Here is a 21,523-nt window from a genome sequence, read left to right as displayed (position 1 = left end):
TCGTTGCAATAATTGCCGAATAATCGTTCTAATAATCGTTAGATTAATTGATTATCAAAATAATCGTTAGTTGCAGCCCTGTTGAGTAGCATACACAAAACTGAAATCCATGTTCATGTGTAGGCCTATGATAAGATTAAGAAATATCTTCAGTATCTTCTTTATTGTCTCAAAATAAAACAATAACCTACTTGATAGTAGTACTTCACGCCACAGTAGTGTCATCTCTTCAACTCCAAAACTCCACAAAATTACAAAGAACTACTGTGTTTATATTAGCAGTGTCCATAACATTTATGCAGTTTAAAGAGACACTACAAATATAAAAAAAAACTATACTGAAAAATACTAAATGTAAAAAATAAATGCTATTTGGAGTCTTCTGTGTTTTGCGGTATTAACATTTAATAACAGTTAATCAATTATTTAGGTAAGTAACATTTGACTATGAAAATATTCTGAAAATGTACATATCATATTATTATTATTATTCATATCAGGGATGTTGAGTTACGCTTCATGCCACCCTTAAATGAGTCTGTGCCCCACATGGGCCACCCCAGTCAAAAAAGTCTGGACACGCCACTGTGCCTTAATCCATTATTGTAAATGAATGTATATGAATATATCTTACAAGTTATTTTCTGTGGGGCATGCATGTGAAAAAAGGGATGAGTTCGACATTGTTTTTAATATATTTTTATGCTTTATACATGTCCATGTATGCCAGGGAATTCATAAAGATATATTTTTTGGAAACAATGACGTGCATAAAACATCTGAACATTGTTATTAAAAAGCAATATTACTTGGCACTTCTTATATGGTGTTCTTCGTGTCATCTTTTGTTGCTTAATGAACTAGTATTTTATATTATTCTTGTTGTCTTGTCCACCCTTTACCCTTTAAAAACATACATTTTTATTGTATTAGTATTTATTCCATTCCTAGTTGTACATACATTACATTTTAAATGATTCTATTTGCATTTATTTTCTTTTGATGTTCAAATTGTATTGATCAAATATTTATGTATAGGACAATTCATTATGGTGATAATATATGAGAGAATGATTCTAATGTAATAAATCTGGCATCATATAATCTACAATTGTCTTTGTTGTTTACTCACATGCTGTGTGTATGCCTCTAAAATAAATCCCCCTTTTTATTGACATTAATATGATGTTAAAATAGTGCAGCAAGATGAACACTTAATCCACTGAAATGTGCTAGATTTTCTGCAAGGTAATCTACCATATGTAATAATACCATACCTTCCACAAATAGGTTATGTCCAATGATGTAACCTACTTATATCATTACATATTTCCAGTGATTCTGCCTATGTAGTTTACACTCTTTACTCTCTTATTCGCACACACCACCACCACTGACTCAACATTGTCCTCTGAGACAACAGGTAAGTATGTGTCAGTAGCTGCTCTGTACATCTGCAAACAAACAATGAGAATTGGATGGGAGATGTGCTTTCAATTGTCATGAAAATTTTGTCACAATGCCAAAAGTCTTAATGGTCCTAAAATAGGCTTCTTTCACTTCATAAGATATAATTTATACATATCCTTGACAGCTTTTTGAAATCTTTGTAGTCATGGGTTTATTTGGGTTCATTTAAACTCAGTAATTGAAAGCATATGGGTAATTCATGCATAACATTTCCATTGTTTTAAATCAAGATTTTCGGTTAAGATATAAATTATATGAATGTATTAAGGTAAAGTGTGTATTTTAAGTCTTGTAACTGACCATTTCTTTTTGAATAAACTTTTTGCAACTTTCACTTGTTCACTTTAAAAGGTCCAATGATGTAACAAATATTCAATGTAGTCTGTCAATCTAAGGGATAGTAAATTCATGAAAGAATCATTTCCTCACCCTCATGCCATCCCAAATGTGTGACTTTTTCTTCAGCCGAATACAAATTAAGATTTTTAGAAGAATATCTCAGCTCCGTAGGTCCATACAATGCAAGTGAATAGGTGCCAAAATGTTGAAGCTCCAAAAATCACATAAGTCTTCATAAAAGTTATCCATATGACTCCAATGGTTAAATCAATGTCTTCAGAAGTGATATGACAGGTGTAGGTGAGAAACACATCAATATTTTAGTCGATTTGTACTATAAATTCTCCACCCTGCTCAGGCAATCTCCACTTTCACATTCTTCTTCTTGTATTTTTGGTGATTCACATTCTTCATGCATACACCCCCTACTGGTCAGGGAGAAGAATTTCTAGCAAAAATGGACTTAAATATTGATCTGTTTCTCACCCACACCTATCATATCACTTCTGAAGACATGGATTTAACCACTGGAGTCTTATGGATTACTTTTATGCTGCCTTTATGTGCTTTTTGGAGAGTCAAAATGTTGGCACCCACTCACTTGCATTTTATGGACCTGCGGAGCTGAATTATTCTTCTAAAAATCTTAATTTGTTTTCTGCAGAAGAAAGTAAGTCATATGCATTTGAGATGTCATGAGGGTGAGTAAATAATGAGAGAATTTTCATTTTTGGGTGAACTATCCCTTTAATATTAGGCCATAAAGCTGTATGCATAATAACTGCATAATTAGCAGGGCATAAGGAGTAAAGTTCTCAAAAACACTCTTTATTCTATTATCATTGCCGTCTTTTAATGGTTGTTTAGTCTGAGGGGCATTTGTGATGTTTTTATGGCTCTTTTTTGTGGTCTTTTTGATATATTTGATGCCTTGGCCCGGGAGATTAAAGTGTTACAGGTGAAGCACCCAGAACACATTTGACACAGGCAATGTTTACTGTCCCCATGACTACGTACAGGTCTACACAACTTCCACAAAACACCTTCAGGAGCCATGCAGGTACATTGCTGAAACTGTGCTGGGTTTAAGGTGTCACTGAATCATCTTAAGGGTGAGCATTTTGAATTAACCTTAAAATGTATGCTACAGAAATCTTCTTTGAAGAAATAAATATAAAAAAGTTCATTAAACATTTCATAAATATTTAATAAACTATGAATTGAAACAGGTCAAGGCTTTTTGTAGACCATCTGTATTCAAGCTGACAAGCCAGACAGACTTGAGTGGTACTCAAAACTCTGTTAAAATTCTGTATTAGTTAGCAAAGTTTCACCTGCTCAGGTTTATGTATTATACTCTAATGGGTTAGCAGATTTTTTTTCAATGCTGTAATTTGTGTTAAAAGTCTAACAAACTTAAGTCTAACAAATTAAGTCAACTGGCTAGAAGACAGTAGTCTAGTCACAGGCATTTTGAGATGATAAGGATTGTTGCCTAATAAAGGCTGTGGTGCAGTAACAATAACTGCTTACATAGAACTGCTAAATCTTCAAAGGAATAATATGTATATTGTTAAAAGTAGTCTATGAAGCACCTGAAAGCTAAAGGACCATTTATTGTACTGTTCTTTACATTTAGTTTAAAACGTATTCACATTGAAGGAGCGGTCACACTACACTTTCAGCAAGCAAAAAATTTCAGAAGGATATGATGTCACATGTGAGGGCTTCGGGTTTTAATAAATATCACAAATAACAAATAATATATTCAAAATGTTGAAATATACTGTCTACTCACACGTCTTCTTGTCATCCAGATTCACATGTCAGAGTTCACCCAGTCTCACATAGCCAGACTTTGGATTAAAACGGCAAAGGTCTGGTCTGTATAGTAGGTTCAGTTGGCCAATTACCGCCACTTAGACAGGAAGTGATGTCTTACTGACATGTCAACCATGAACTTTTGTTTGCAATTGAACACAAAATGTCTTCACATGAGCTTGTGTTTTCAGTCTCCCTTGAGCGAATGCATTTGAATGGGAGTGAAAGGAGTGTGAAGTGTAGCGTGACAGCAGTTGTACAAAAGTTCTTGGTGTGTTAGGTAGTGGTGTGAGTTATTTACACCTTTTTTTAGTCTTGACCACCAGTTTTGTACACTATTCACAGTGCAACCAGAAAAACACATACACTCACACAGGCATACAAGCCTATACTCCTTCACACCTATGCACAATTAATCTTGCTCTTTGATTCCCACTTAAAGGAATATTCTGGGTTTAATACAGTTAAGCTCAAAACCCTAAGCCTAACCTAACCCTAACCCAGCCTTATTTATAGCCTTAAGTTTTTGGATTCCAATTCACAGTGGATGGATTTACCAGCATGATGCCGAAAATAGACATCAAGCGATTGATAGAGTGTACCGTCGCTCGTCATGGCTGATTAGGACAAGAACTCTGATTACAATAGAAATATACCTTTTATCACATGTTGTTTGCTGTAAGGTTAGGACACGGTGTGACTATGGCTGCCTGTAGCCTCCTCTATGTTTCTGTTTGATTTCCGAGTACTCTGTTCAAAAAATAAGGCTGGGCATAGAAATGCATAAATTCTTTGATGACAAACTCTTCAGACATGTTTAGTAAGTTCTGTTCTCTGTTTTGTGTGCAGCTGTGTTGTGTTCTTTTGTCACTATCGCTGTGGCGGACCTGTTTTTAGATAAACAAAAAATTTGTTTTCGCTTGAACGCTCCAATGTCGCTAGGGGGCTGCGTGTACTGTTGCTCTCGTGCTCTATCAACGATCAGTGAACAGTTTCACTAAATAATACATTCGATTACGGTTTGTTTCTCACCAAACCTCATCGTATGGGTTCATAACAATCATGAGTGTCATGGAATAATTTATTAAACTTCTGAATAATACTTTTACCTTCTTTTGATGCTTAAAGAGGTAGTCACCATAAACTGGCATTGTATGACATCACTGATCACAATATTTTTTCACAATTTCTCCCTTTGTGTTAAGAAAAAGAAAGAAAGTCATATAGGGTTAAAACAACACAGGGGTGAGTAAACAATGACTGAATTTTCATTTTTGGGTCAACTAATCCTTTAAGCTCAATCAACAGAATTTGTGGCATTATATTTATTACCACAAAAAAATTATTCTGACTTGCCCCTCCTTTTCTTAACCCCCCCCCCCCCCCCCCCCCCCACTATCGTTAAAATACTTACTATTTAAAAAGTAAAACACACAATATGTGTGTTAACAGAATAATGAATGAAATTGCTTTTATAAAATTATAAGCTTCACATTTATGCCTTTAACCCCTCCAAAAATGGGCTCCATTCACTTCCATTGTAAGTGCCTCACTCTAACCTTGATTTTTGCTATTTTTAAAGAAAAGGAAGGATGAGTTGAAATTATTTTTTTTTTGTAGTAACCAAAATTATGCCACAAATGCTGTCGATTATACGTAACTTTTATTGAACACAGAATATTTATACAACACCCAGTGATCAAGGTAGAGAGCCTGCAAGTATCCTAACAATGCTGCATTATTGATCTACTTTTTCTCTAATGCCAACAAAACACCACAATATTAACAACAAAATAATGTGATGAAACATTTTGCCACTCAGCAAAAAAAAAAAAAAAAAAAAGAGAGAGAGAGAGACTTTTATTACAGTAGGTTTGAAACCTGTAATGAGAGTAACTGTCTTTCTTTGTTTCTATAACTGCCTGATGGCATATATTTTAGATTTACAGTTATGGAGATTTGTTAGAATATTAAGATGCAGAACTTTTTATTGCACATTCCGTCACAGTCTCACTTAACAATGAAGTGTTAATACTAAGAACAACACCAATGCATCCCATGCACTTATGTTATTAAATAATTCTTACTAAATACACATTGCTATTGTTGTTACTATTGAAATGAATCATACTTACAAATATGTGGACAATCAAGGAAACCTAAAACATGTAACGTAAAAGTAACCTAAAATATGTGAATTATCTATATTAACTGCTTTGATAATGAGTCAATAATATTATTTAACACCACTGAATACCTAAATACGTACATAAGGTTACACTAACAAAACTAACTGTAAGAGTTAGATCAGGTAGAAATGGCTCCTTAAGTAACAGCTGCAGGTTGTTTTATAGCCTACATGTGTTTCCATCTTCACTTAGTGAAAGAAAGCCTGTGATGTATAAGTGCAATTAGAGAAAATGTCTCTGAGGATATCTCATACATTTGCACTGGAATTTACCTGTCTCGTTTGCAATTTATCGCATTGGTTAGTTCCAAAAAGCGTTGGCGTGTCCGGAAATGCAGTAATTACATTCACAAGCCCGCAACAAAACTGATGGGACGAACCGCGTGAGCACCGAAAGACCGGAGAGCGGTGATGAACGTATCTCTACGAATGTTCTCTAATATTGACTCGGTGACCCGTCTCAGTTACGCATTGAAATTAATTTCCTAAAGCTGTCATGTTTGCCCGAAGCCTGAAGAAAGGAAACTCCAGCCGGTGGGTGAGTATTAAAGACTTACATTTTTACGCACCATTAATGGAGTTATTTGTACGGAAATAAGAAGTTTGGATGTAATGAAACGTCTGTGCTACTGGAACTGCTCAGGTACTGGGCCCCTAAAGGGTCAAGGTAGTGGGGGAAAAAATTAGTTGGGTGGGGAAAAAAAAATAAGCAAATGCTTTTGCGTTCTCTCGCAAAATGTGCGTCATAATGACAGTCTTCTGCTAGCTCTCCTATGTGTATTCCAGCATTATTCCAGCTTTTGAGTTCAACAAGAAGAGAAAGCGAATGCAATGAAAGAGTGAAGCCCAAAAGACAATACTTAGGCAATGCAAATGATAATCTTCAATTTATGAATGAGTGAAAATAAAAACAACACAGTTAAAATACATTAAAAGCTAGTGGTCTAACTGAAATGGAATGCTGTGGCGCACTGAATTCGCATACTATTATTGTTTTAGTTGTTGTGATGGTGTTTCCCTCTCCATTAATAAAGCAATAAATGCTTCATTATGTGTGGTGACTGAAGGTTTTGGGCTTTAAAATAACTGCAGTTCGGATCTCACTTTTAAATCATTCGTATTTGTGATTGGAACAACCCTTTAGTTTAGCCAAAATGATTGCTCTCCCTTCGGAGTGCCCTGTGGAGGCATCATTTATGCGGTTTGGTACGTGTCAGTGTTGAATGATTGACTCACTCATAACACAATTGACGCCATCTGCTGGCGCATGATAAATGACCACATAAACATACATACATATACAATAATATTTGATATTTGTGCATATGATATTCAAATTCCTATAGGCCTGCAGTTTGAGAAAACAAGCTACATATATAAAAACAGTCGTTTTTGTAGCATTTAAAAAAATTTATATTGCATTTTGAATTGCATTAAAATCATATATATATATATATATATATATATATATATATATATATATATATATATATATATATTGCATATGCCATATATCAGATTTATTTATGATGTAATGATGCAATATAGAAAGGAGTCACTGTATCTTCTCACTCTTTACATGTTTACAAAAAGTAGTCAAGAAGAGCATTTTGTTGCTTCGTTCTATTTAACTGTCAGCTTCGCTATAATTAATTATAGGCTACACTAAATGCGTGTCTTAAATGTATGATATGACAACACGTGATACAGGAGTTTAGAGCAGATGCATTTATGTGAATTATAGGCTATTTTAAGCAAATAAGTGTTTTGGAGAAGTATTCACAGAATGTTAATGAGGTTCCCACTGTGATATCTGATCACTTATACACTGTAAAAAGTGGTGACCTGCAGTTGTTACCATAAGGACCTATTTCTACCTGATCTTAACCTTAAAATTAGTTTTGTTGATGTTATCATATGAAGTAAATTTTGTGAAAAAGTGTTGGCAATACTCAATACAGATTTAATGCACGTAGAGCCTGCATTTAACATTTTTCCAGCTTTAACCTGTTTTGATCTTCTGTATGCCCTATACATGCGCATGTATGCTTTTATATATGCTGTAAAAAATGGAACGATGCAGTTTTTATCTTAAAGATCTAGTTCTACCTCATCTGACTCTCATAAATGACTTTCATTGGTTTTAAAAATAATGTATCCAATTCAATCATCTTAAATACTATTTTTGGATTGAATAAAACCAGTTTTATTTTAGGTTTTTTAGGTTACCTGACAATTTTTTTTACAGTGTGCTTTTTCTTCTTGTGCATTGCATATTTGTATATGAAAGAGGGAAAGTGCACGCACATCCAACTCTTCTTCAGTAGATGCCAGATCAAGGCAAAACGCATTAAAATATAACTGAAGAAGTAGATCTGCACACTGTTATACTATTCCTTTTTATTGATTAAAAACAGCAACATTTCGATCTGACTGGCCTGATGAAGATCAGTTAGATTGAAATGTTGCTGTTTTTTTGATCAGTAAAAAGGAATAGTATAACAGTGTGCAGATCTACTTCTTCAGTTATTTTTACATTTACATGAAATAAAAAAAAGCTATCTCACCATCTCTTATCTTTTCTGCAGCCCACTGTGCTTGATGACCTAGAAAGAGGACAACCTTGTAATGTGTGTGGAGAACAATGTCCTGGCTTCGTTCTGCACAAATGGAGGTAAGACCCTGTTTTGTGGTTCTGAAGATGCTTTTTCATATTTCACATATCCAGGCATTAAGTAGATTTGGATGTTATCTGACATCCCATCCCAGCAGAGAAGAATTTATTCAACTTCTGGTGAATAATAAATAGTTTTTAAAGTTAAAGGAATAGTTCACCCAAAATTAAAATTCTGTCATCATTTACTCACCCTCCTGTTGTTCCAAACACATATGACTTTCTTTCATCCATTGAACACAAAAAGATATTAGGCAGAATGTTCGCCTCAGTCACTGTTCACTTTCATTGTATGGAGAGAAAAAAAGATGCTATAAAAGTGAATAGTGACTGAGGCTAACATTCTGTCTAAAATCTCCATCCGTAAATCTCCACAGATGAAAGAAAGTCGTATGGGTTTGGAATGAAATGAGGGTGAGTTAATGATGACAGATTTGGTCAGCTAGCCCAGTTGTTAGTGTCGTTGCCTTGGCAATGCACGTACATCTGAAGGAGCTTCTGAAGGAGCACTGAAGGGAGGGGTGTGTTTGTTTGGCTGCAGTTCAAATATCAACAGTCTTTCTCAGGAATTGCTTACTCCACTTATTAAGGGATAGTTCCCCCAAAAATGAAAAGTCTCTCATTATTTACCCACCCTCATGACATCCCAGATTTTTATGACTTTCTTTCTTCTGCTGAACACAAATGAAGATTTTTAGAATAATATCTCAGCTCTGTAGGTCCATACAATGCAAGTGAATGGTGGACAGAAATCTGAAGGTCCAAAAAGCATATAAAGAAAGCATAACAGTAATCCATAAGACTCCAGCGGTTTAATCCATATCTGAGAAACTATATGGTAGGTGTGGGTGTGGGTTATTTTTTTTACAATAAATCTCCACATTCTTCTTCTTTTGTTTTTGGCGATATACATTCTTTGTGCATATCGCCACCTACTGGGCAGGGAGGAGAATTTATAGTGAAAAAGGACTTAAATATTGATCTATTTCACACCCACACCTATCATATCGCCTCTGAAGATATGGAATTAACCACTGGAGATGTATGGATAACTTATATGCTGCCTTTATGTGCTTTTTTGACCTTCAAAGTTCTGGCCACCAATCACTTGCATTGTCAGAGCTGAGATATTCTTCTAAAAATCTTCATTTGTGTTCAGCAGAAGAAAGAAAGTCATACACATCTGGGATGGCATGAGGTTGAGTAAATAATGAGATAATTTTAAGTTGTGGGTGAACTATCCCTTTAAGAATGGGTTTCATAGTTAAGAGTTGTATTGGGTTAGTATAGTATATGGTCAGCTTGTAATGTTCAGTGCAAATTTAGGGGTTCTTTGCCTAGATAAAGTCACCAAAGGAGGATTCAGTAGAATCTGAACAAAGCTGACATTTCTTGTCTGTGCCAGCAGGCAATTTAAAGGACCTGTGTGCGCAAAGATAACAGCATACACTCCTAGCTATTCATGCTTTCCTGGACATTCAAGCTTGATTTTTTGCTTGGGTGAGTCCAAAGGCCTCTCCACATTCTCTTGTTGGTACATAGAATGAAATGTACTGTAGCATGAACTGGTCTGCTCAGCTGAATCACTCAATAAACAGAGAGGTGTGATTGTTAAAAAATGTCTTTAAAAAATATTGAATTGAAAAAACTAAAAGCAAAAAGTTTTTGATTCCTGTTTGACCCTAACTAATAACCATATCTAAATCAATTACTGAACTACATCAACCTCTGAGACATTTTAATATGTCTTAGGTTAGGTCTTAGTATTAAATCACTTGTTGCTTTTTTTCTCAATACTTTTTTTTTTTTTTGCTATGCTATAAATGAGAGGAAGAACTCTAGACTGCTGTTCTGTAACTATCTTTTCTGCTATGTACCAGATCAATTCAAAGAGCATTTTGCCCTTCTGCTTTGTAAAGAAGGCAAAGACTAGTCTTCTTTTTAGGAGGCCCTTCAGAGGGAGGGGTTGCTTGGTTGGAGGGTAAGAAGAAATCCTCATCTGCCTGTTCTCCATTGCTGTAAACTATTACGGGGCAACAGTCAGCTCTGGAATGTGCCCTTAATTGCAAGTCTTTTGCTGTGCTACAATAAAACTAAAAGGTCTCCCAGACAAACTTTCAGCTGACATTTCTAACTTAGTACTTTGAGTCTCTCTTTGTGTGTGAGCTGGAGACCTATGACACAGTATGGGGTCCCCTACACAACAGAAGCTCCTAAAGAATTTTTCTGAAGACTGTGATGAGGCATATTTAAATGCAGATTGCCATCAGGATGGCATTGTGTGTGTGTGTGTGTGTGTGTGTGTGTGTGTGTGTGTGTGTGTGTGTGTGTATGAGTGAAAGATAGAGAGAAAGAGTTTTAAGTAAATTATGTGACAATAATCTGACCGGAGATGGAGGAAGTAAAGGAAAAAAGACAAGTGTGCAGGTGTAGGTGTGTATACCGTTTTCTAGCCACAAATTCTTTGGTAATGGTAATGCAGTAAAATTACCATTTGCTAAATGTTATTAAATGAAACAAAGAGAGGAGCCAGGCATGCCTAGACAGTGTGGAGTAACCTCAAGCACACTGTCTAGTCGCAAGTTTAAAGTTAAATTTGTAAATGTGCATGGGTAAGCTAAGTAACGGTCAATGTTGGAAAGGATCTCCATACCAGAGTTAACACTGTGAGTAAAAGCAGTGGGGTGGAGCAGGGGACATATGTATTGGTGCAAATGAAAAGAAGACCTCAGCCCATATTCCAAATATTTTTTTAACATCTGTAAAGCCTAAAATGTCTTGAAATATTCATACTTGTCTAAATATTAATGAGATGCTTCGAATATCTGCTGGCGTCGAGGCCTATTTTTCCTGCATCTCTGCCACTTTATACAGCCAACAGGAGTATCCAGGGATTTAAATAGATAATAATAATAATAAGAAAAATAAAAAAATGATTGGTAAATTAAATGGCTGTAAGGTAGCACATTAAACAGCAGTTTTTATTCTTCCCTCTTACACCAGTACCACATTGCTCAAATTGAAGCAATTTATGTTACTTCTGAAAAGTAAATTTGAAAACTTTTTTTTTGTCCTATAGCTGCAAACTGTCAGCTAGTATTGGGCATGCTATGTAAGGAAGGAATCGAGAAGATTGTAGCATGTGTAACACGATGAGTTGAATAATTTATTATAGCCGTTGGCTTGATTGATTTTCTTTGTGTTAATGAGACTCATTACTACCTCTATTACCATCAGGGCTTTGAGTATTTGCTATCTGATCAGTCGGCTTATGTGACCCACTTACTCAGGTTGGCATGCACCTCTTGGTTGTAGATGCTCATTCATGCTCATCAAAGACCTGCTTTCTATCTAAAATAACTGCAAGAGTTCCTGCAAAACTCACAGGTTACTCCTTTATTCTAGTTACATAGCATGGCATACACTTTGGATGATTCTAATGATGCATGGACGCTATTTCTCTCGCTACATACTGTTGACGACTATATGCAGTATGGTACTGCGTGTGAATGGCTGAAGTTAGAGGGATAAAACGTGACTAAAGGAATATTCTGGGTCCAATACCAGGGTTTTTTCTGGGTCAAAAATGTTTTTCGGTGGTGACTGATATACAGTATACGGTCATCCACATGCTCAAAGTTGTTTTACATAATTGTATTTGATATATAACATAATTATTTAATAGCATTTTATGTTTGGACATTGGATATGAGTTATTTTTTTTACCATCGAATAAATGGAACCTTTTGAATTAAACACGTAATTTTTTACTTTACTAAGGTGCTATGTGAAATAGTAAAACTTAATTTAATTAACACCTTATTTCTATTATTTATTTTTTAGAAAGGCTAGCTACATTGACCTAACCAGAGAAATGAGGCGCCATCCACCTTTACCTATGCTTATGGTATTGCACTTTAAATATAAGGGCAAGTACATAAATGGGTATAAAGTCTGGACTTCAAATGATGTTTGGTATTATTCAAATGATGTTTGGTATTAGGAAATAAATTGGCCATGTTTTCCTTCGGGTATTCATAAAGATTTCTTAAATTATTAGGAGCCTGATGAAAGGAAATCAATATCTGTTATAAGCCTGATAAAAAGAAAACAATATCTTTTATGGAGTAGGAAACAAACATTTTCACTAGCACAGCTTAGTAAAGTGTTCTACTCCTGGGAACATTCAGAATATTATAACTAGTCTTGATGAATTTAACTATAAAATATTTATTTTGCTGAAAATTATTTATGAAAAATAGTAGCCTAAACACAGCACTGTCACAATTGTTATAAAATACTTATAATAAATTCCACCTAATAGATTAGCATATTTAATATGAAACTGCAACATTTTGTCTATATACCACAGTTACTGCCGTAAAATCGTGATCAATTTTAGTGGATCTCCCTTGCGCCAATGGTTCTTTGATTGCTTCAGCTGTGCTGCACAAACAAGCTTCTAAGATGAGAAGCTTGTTTAGCATGTATTAAGCAACAAACGCAAGATGAATATCATTCATTTTGTTTGCAGGAAAATCCCTGAATGCTAGTTAAGCATAATCGACAGCATTTGAGGTATAATGTTGATTACCACAAAATAAATAAATTGACTTGTCCCTCCTTTTCTTTAAAAAAGGAAAAATCTGGGTTACAATGTGGGGGATGAGGTGAATGGGGCCAATCCGTAAATGTTAAAATAGTCACTATTTCAAAAGTACAGCCACAAGACATAAACAATATGCGTGTTAACATGATTTTAGTATGATAAAATTGCTTACTAACCTTTTCTGTGTAAAATTGATATCAAATTTTTCAACTCCGTTGCCATGAAGACATAACACTGTAAACCCTAAAACAACTTTACACTTAATAATACAAGAGAAGTATTTTAACAGAAAAATTAATGTGCTTTTATAAAGTTATAAGCTTCATATTTCTGCCTTGAAACCCTCCATAAATTAGCCCATTAACTTCCATTGTACCTTACTGAAACCTTGACTTTTGGGGGGGGTAAGAAAAGGAGGGGCATGTTGAAATTATTTTTGTGGTAATCAACATTATGCCACAAATACTGTCGATTGTATTGAACCTGGAATATTCCTTTAAATTATGACACTTTATATTTGATACAGACAACTAGTCAAAGCATACCATTTCATACCATGACTGTTGAAGAATATAGGATCAGACAATCCTCATTTATTCATTTACTAGATATAACCTATTCACAACTATAATATGTGGTGTGTTGATGCATGGTAAGCATACACTTTTCGTTACGAGATCCAGATCACAGTTGACCCGTTAGAATGACCCCCTGCCAGTATTTATAACTTAAAACACTAGTAGGGGTTGTAAAGTGTGTTTGAGATGGGTCAATGAAAGAGAAGCACTCTCCTCTGGCCGAGCAGTCACCAGCACAAATTTGTTCTCAGAGCCTCTGGTTATGTTCGGATTTAGTGTCTGCATTTTGGCTAAGGTGGAAATAAAACAAAATGTTCAACAGGAGAGTCTGTATAAAATTTGCCAGCAGCCTCTGGCCTCCCAGTCACCTGCTTAGATCTGCATAACAGTGCCTTTCAGTGTGTTAACTAGCAGCCCAGCTAAACCAATCCATCAAGGAGGTCTGGCAAATGAATAGGCCTTTAAGAGGAGTCTCCTTTTCAGCCAGTTGGGAGAGAGGGAAACCCTGGTCCTCAGGCCCATGCAAAAAGGGCAAGAGAGCATAACAACTACACATTTTTTAGATTAGTATGGTCATGCAGAACCACTTAAAAACATTCACCTCTAATGGAACAGAATCGCTGTCTCCACTCTCAGTGTCCTTTGAAGTGGTAACCAGATGCATCTATGTTGCCTACTTATGCTTATTCCACTTATTAACTAAATGAACTGGGATTTAGTTGTTTACATGATCATTTGAGATTATTTTGACTAAAGATTTATATTTTTGGGCCTGTGGAAATAAATGGGCTATACTAGGGTTCGATAAGCAAGTGCTTTTACTGGTTTAAAGGACTGTGTGTGTGCGTGTGTGTGTGTGCGCGTGTGTGTGTGTGTGTGTATAGGTGGTTGTCTTTGATTGGGTGTATTAAGGGTTCTTTATTTGCCATTTTGAAAGTTAAAGGAACACAGGTGCAGTTTGCATCACGAAGTGGTGAAACTCATGAATATTAATTAGGTTACGTGCAGATAATGTCAAATAATCTTTAACTGTTTTGATAAAAATACATTATTGCTGACCAGTTCAAGCACTACAATAAATATTTCACATAATTATTATATAAACTTGATCCATTCATCCAACACTATCAGTACTGGGATTTTGGTAGTCAGTGAATAATCCATTGATCAGCATAACTTCAGCCAGATTGACCACTTAGTCTCATGGTAAAGTTTTCGCCTCTAGTACACAGAGTTCTGGATTCTAGTCCACCCTTATATAACTTTTATTTAAATAAACAAAAATTGCATCTGTACATCAGTGGATGTATAACATGAGTGAGGAAACATCTGTTGGCATTTTGCTTTGTGATTCAACTGGAAAAGAGCACGAGCTGCGGTACAACAGAGCGAGAAGAGTGCACGTCTGCATGCACGAGAGAACATCACCACCCGCTGTCACTCAACGCCACTGATAACAGCCGCAACGAGCTGGATCCCCACTTATTATAACACACACAAATGAAATGGAAACTCCTGCTCAAGAACTGGAGATGTTTTGGCAATCTGGCAAAGGCAAAACGTGGAAGGGACAAGTCCCACCCGTCCCACTCGTAAATGACTCCTATGGGTATTAGAAATAATAATGCATCCAGGTTATAATATCTAACTTGAAGCATGTTTCCACCTTTTTTTCTAGCATTTATTTGACCTTTTGAGAATTCTTAGACTGTTATGATTATTATTATTTATTTATTTTTATTTCTCCCCTTTTCTCCCCTTTTGGCATGCCCAATTCCCAATGCGCTCTAATTCCTCATGGTGGCGCAGTGACTCGCCTCGATCCAGGTGGCGGAGGACGAATCTCAGTTGCCTCCGCTTCTGAGACAGTCAGCCCGCGCATCTTGTCACGTGGCTTGCTGAGCATGTTACCGTGGAGACCTAGTGCGTGTGGAGGCTCATGCTATTAACCGTGGCATCCACGCACAACTTCCCATGCGCCCAAGCGCGTAGCAGCCGCGGGGGATGTCGGGGACATGTCCTTCGCACTCTTTAAAAAGGTGATTTTTGTCCCCCGCACTTTTCCTAAGCTGAACCCATACCGAGTCCAAATGGTGTATTTGTATACAGTATTGTTTGCGTTTTGTTACTTTCGGCTGATTGAGCAACCATCCAGCCAAACACAGGTGAGTTTCATGAGCCGAAACAACCCTTACATAATAGGCTGTCAGTCAGACAGTCTAATCAACGCAGCTCTGTTTGTTTCTACAAAGTTTCTTTCAACAATGCTCATTTATCCATGTTTTTTATCAGCATTGATGTTGATCTTAATTAATAATGTAGTGATGGGGATCACACAAACGAGAGTTATTTATCGGCATATCGTTCTTGATTGGCAGCATTACGTGAAATGTACTGCAGAAACAAAGGACAATCCTTTTAAGCACACATTGTAAGTGGAGTTTATATCAGCGCCCGAGTCTTCATTAAGTTATGCTTTTTATATGTTTGTGAGGTAATAGTTTGATCAGTTGTTTTTGACAGTTTATGCAGATTACTAGATCTGTGTTAAATATGTAAAGCTATTTTTAATATCAGCTGCTGTTTTTTACCTCTATGTTGGTGTGCAGTTGACAAACTGTAGGAAAATAGATAGATCTCTTGTGTTCTTAGAACACTTGGGAATTTTACTGAAGTGAACAGATATGTGTACACACTTTTTTACACATGAAAATGTACGGACGTTATTGGAACTCATTATAATTATTATAAGACTATTATTGTTGTCTTTTGATAAAAGACATGCTCAGCAGCTCACAAACTGTAGGGAAATGATAGATTTTCTTTGTTCTTATAATGCTTAAAACCTCTACTAAAGTCTCTTTGTAGGTCTGTAGACATACAAATTTTAAAGGATTAAAATTTTCTTTTGATTGTTGATTCAGTGACTAACTAATTTTACACAAGACACTCATTTGTCACCACCTTCTGGCATCACCAGAAATGGTCACTGAATCATTAAATGGATCTGAACGAATTTTGGTGAACGCAGAGGTGTAAAGTAACAAATTACAAATACTCACATTACTGTAATTAAGTAGCTTTTCTCAGGAATTGTACTTAAGTAGTTTTAAAATTGTATACTTTTACTTGAGTACATTTTAAGTGCTGTAACAGTACTTTTAATGCACTATTTTCCCACCGTCTGTGTTCGCTACTTCCCTGTCCTGATTTTATTTTTATCTATCAACATGATTGGCTAGGGAGAGTCTTGTGACTCCCGTCAAATCAAATCACACGTAAAAAACTTGAACGGCAGCTGCAGATCCGGCGCCAACTTTAATGGATATGGAGGATGCCTCAAGCACAGTTCAACACCTGAACATCACAGCCGCACCTGGAAGGGCTTTTCGCAGTGAAAAAGGCCAGTTGCTTGACTGTGTTATGTGAGTTTAACTTGCTCAAGCCAGATATCAGCATTAATCCTGCCTCTAAATTTCATATTTCTGCTTACTAGATTCTGTGTGTCTATAATGTAGCCTGTAATTTAACTATCTATCACTGAGATTATTGGGCTGATGTGAGAGATTAAGGCAATGTTATCAATAGGGCTGGGCAATAAAACAATCTTGATGTTTATCTGAAAAAAAAAAAAAAGAGAGAGAAATGTCCTCGATATTGATGATAAACTTTTGAGTAATTTTCTATACTTAGCCTATGTTCTACATCTAGACCAGGGGTGTTCATTACATCGATCGCGATAGCAAGACAACCACTGGTTGGTTGATCTAGATCAAATATAAAAGATTAGGCGGCTAATGTTTGTGCGTGTTTTACATGCGCCTAAACGATCAAATACACTTTATAATTCCGCCAATTCCCAATTTTGATGCTCCAAAAAGCACATAAAGGCAGCATATAAGTAATCCATATGACTCCAGTGGTTAAATCCATGACTTCATAAGTTATATGTGAGAAAAAAGATCAATATTTAAGTCCATTTTTGCTAGAAATTCTTCTCCCTGCCCATTAGATGGTGATATGCATGAAGAATTTGAATCACCAAAAACAAAAGAAGAAGAAAGCGAAAGTTATTTTTTATTCTTTCTGGCAAACAGCCATAGAAGGGAATGTAAATTACGGTATGTGTGCTACATTTTTAAATTGCAGCATCAAGTTTTTTTTTAAAGGGGCATAGCTTTCGCAACTCAATACTTAATACTCACTACTCATGAGTACTTTTAAATGAGCTACTCTTTTACTCTTACTTGAGTAGTTTTTAGGACAGGTACTTTTACTCTACTCAAACTAAATTTTTTAAGAAGTAACTTGAGTATTATTTTTCAGTAATCTTTCCACCCCTGGGTGAATGTAGTCAAAACATTTGAGCCAATTGGATATATTTAAATCCCACAATACACAAGCACAGAGTAAAAAATAAAATTGTGCACATGCACGACTGACATTATTGTACTTTAATAAATAATTTATTCAGGACCAGCTTGTGCTTTTCTGTTCTTTTCTTTTCTTTTCTTTTCTTTTCTTTTCTTTTCTTTTCTTTTCTTTTCTTTTATTGTCATGTGTGAAACAGAAGCAAATACTCCACAAGATGCCCTATATTTTTGCAGCTAATTTTGCAAAATTTTGCAATTATTTTGCAATACTTGAATCTTTAAAATACTACAAATATTAAAAGTAAATAATACATATATATTAATATAATACTTATATCATACTTATATATTAATATATACTAATATATTAATACTGCACTGTAATTGTTGGGTCTGTGCGAGCCACCTACTGACAGCTGTCTCCCCCCTACTTTTACAATGACTGCTATGCCCCTGCACGTGCCCCACCGAGAGCGAGAACCACCTTATAGAGACCGGGCCAGTTGGTTGCTTTGGAAGCCTGGCTGGAGTCACTCAGCACTCCTTGGATTCGAACTTGCGATTCCAGGGGTGGTAGTCTTTGCTTGCTGAGCTACCCAGGCCCCCTTGGCTGAAAAATTTAACCCAAACACCAAATGGTTAACTTGTAGGATAACACATTTTCAGCTCTCACCATCAATCAGTACGTTCACATGCACTGTAAAAGCTCGATTTCATCTTTATTAATAATTCATCTTTTTTAAACGTCATGTAAATGCTGTAGTCTGACTAAAATCATACCAGTCTGATTTTTTGCAAAGTCTGACTAACAGACCTGTTCTATTGTAGTTTGGCTTCATCCAGCATGTTTACACATGAATCAGACCACAGTAGGCATTGCCTTTGTGCTCATGCTCTAAGACAGGTGATGCGTGATGTGTATTTAACACTTGCTCAGCTGACGTCCTTCCTTCAAATATTAGATTACACATTGTGTCATGTTCACTTGAACAAACAGATGAAGACAGTAGCCTGACTATGCAAAAACCCGCTGTAGCTCGATTGTAACTGCACATGTAAATGTACCGAATGCCAAACAACATTGTATAGGTCTGGTTAAACATGATTTTCTTTGGAAAAATGCATTTGAACATGCATTTGTGTCACAGGAAAAAAAAAATAACCTATAGGATCTGGTTTTGTCCCAGCTCCGTATTTTACACCTTCAAAGTAGTAGATGCTCTGTGGGGCTAGAATAGTTGTAATAGGAGATTTTTTTTTTTTTTTTTTTTTTTTTTTTTAAATCCCTCAGTCTTTGAAGCTTTAGAGTTTATGATTACAGACATGTGTATGTGTTTGTGTGTGTGTGTGTGTGTGTGCCAGCTCCAGTGCATCCTCTTTGGGTAGTCCATCTTTACCATAGAGAGTTCAGTTTCAGGACCCCATTACAGTGTGAATTAAAGAGAGAGGATAGATGATGACAGGGGAGACAATGCTGTTGAGACCTATTATTGGTGTATCACATTGCCCTTATGATCCAATCAGTTCTTCATCTTACAAATCCACACATAAATAATTAGGTCTTCATTACAGACCTTTGTTAACTGATTTACATTTATGAATTATCATGTCCTTTACAATCAATATCATTCAAAGCATTACCTTCAATGCCCCCTCTGGTGTAACTCTTTAGTCTTGTGTTAAAGACCCTATGAAATTGCTTGTTAAATGCTGTTTTCTTTCCTGTATTGACATTTCATACTGAAGCAGGAAGTTTTGGTGGGACATATCGAAGCGCTTGTTACTTAAAAAAAAAAAAAAAAGGTAGCCAATAGTCTTTATTTTCACAGCCATGAACCATGATTTGCTACTTGCTGTTCCGTTGCAGGTGGTATTAGGGGGAGAGGTATTCTTATTTTAGAGAGCATTTGACTGGACCAAAATCTGTGTAGTGCAGGATGAGTCATCAATATTTTGGTGTCAGTTTTCCATGAAGAGAAGTAATGTAAATTTTAAATGCATATGTCTCCTTATGGTTTATTTTGTCTGCTTTTGGGAATACTCTAGCATAAAGCTGGCTTCAAAGCTAATAGACATGTACTAAAAGCTTAAAAGCTGAATTTTAATGGGGTCTAATGGGGTCACTTCAAAGTACAAAAAATAAATAAAAATAAACATATGTGACAAAATTACTCAAAATCAAATGCCACTCAACCGACCCTTGGCAAAATGCTCTTGAACTTTATGCATCATGTATCTCTGATGACTATCATTTTTAGAGTACTTGCTTGTAATGCAGTTACATCTAAAGGGCATGAACCTTGATGAGAGTGATTGTTCATAGTATTCAGATTTTTGCAGGACTTTTTCTTTGTTTATTTTTTAGCAGAGACATTTTAAGTTAAACTAAAACAGCCTTGATGACGTGAAACAGCTGAATTTTTATCCTTAAGACTAAAACCGTCAGTAGATATCACAATATAAAGATAAAGATAAATTACTCATGCAAATATGATCACATGCGAAGCTGATGCAAAAGTTAAATTTCAGTTTCTCACTCTATACTTCATGCTTCATTTAGACTTCATCTTTCATCTTTAATCACCTTTGCTGGGTCAGTGATATCTTGTTTACTCTCATCAGTAAAAGACGTTTCCCTATCTGTCACTCACTCGACGTTGTGTCGATGTAGTGACACTAGGGGTCACTCTTGGGAGCCCCAAACACCTCTGATGTTTGAGAAAAGGCCAATGAAAATTGGCGAGTGGAATTTGCATGCCACTCCCCCGGACATGCGGGTATAAAAGGAGCTGGTGTGCAACCACTCGTTCAGATATTTTCTTCGGAGCCGAGCGGTGTTGATGTATTCCACTTCCGATCCATTTGCCTCTGTAGAAAGCAAGCGATCTCCGCAGCTGTTGGATTTCACGGTGCATCACAGCGGTTTCTCCCCCTCTCGCACAGATAAGTGCAGAGAACGCACCTGGGTGCTTCGACAGCGCGCGCTGTGCTAAAAGAGTATATTTCTCCCTAAAAGAGTAGATAGATATCTAGGGGTAACCATCGACAACAGACTAAATTTCACAGACCACATCTCAAAGACCGCAAGATCATCTAGATTTACACTCTACAATATCAGGAAGATAAGACCCTTCCTCTCTGAACATGCCACACAACTGCTTGTCCAGTCACTTGTCATAACTAGACTGGACTACTGTAATGCGATCATTGCAGGCCTCCCTGCATGTGCAATTAGACCCCTGCAAATGATCCAGAATGCAGCAGCACGTCTGGTCTTTAATGAACCAAAGAGAGCGCATGTTACACCATTCCTTGTCTCTCTCCACTGGCTGCCGGTTGATGCACGTATCAATTCCAAGACTCTGATGCTGGCATACAGAACAGTCACTGGGTCTGCTCCAGCATACCTAAAATAATTTATGCAGAGCTATGCGCCCACTAGAAGCCTGCGGTCAGCTAAGGAACGTCGCC

General features: G+C 36.3%; 1 protein-coding gene across 1 annotated transcript in view; it reads left to right on the top strand.

Annotated features, from left to right (window-relative positions):
- The first annotated feature begins 6,218 nt into the window (after window positions 1-6,218).
- The window catches only part of LOC127426002 (prickle-like protein 2), a 138,894-nt gene continuing 123,589 nt past the window's right edge, over window positions 6,219-21,523 (top strand). Inside the window, exons 1-2 of the mRNA XM_051672407.1 lie at window positions 6,219-6,356; window positions 8,407-8,492. Of these exons, the coding sequence (XP_051528367.1) occupies window positions 6,315-6,356; window positions 8,407-8,492 (128 nt within the window). The 5' untranslated portion in view covers window positions 6,219-6,314. The remainder of the gene's footprint in view (window positions 6,357-8,406; window positions 8,493-21,523) is intronic.

The sequence above is a fragment of the Myxocyprinus asiaticus genome, chromosome 35, assembly GCF_019703515.2.
Source record: "Myxocyprinus asiaticus isolate MX2 ecotype Aquarium Trade chromosome 35, UBuf_Myxa_2, whole genome shotgun sequence".
Lineage (NCBI taxonomy): Eukaryota > Metazoa > Chordata > Actinopteri > Cypriniformes > Catostomidae > Myxocyprinus > Myxocyprinus asiaticus.
The sequence above is the reverse complement of the archived record's forward strand: the minus strand, read 5'-3'. Positions and strand labels throughout refer to the sequence as shown.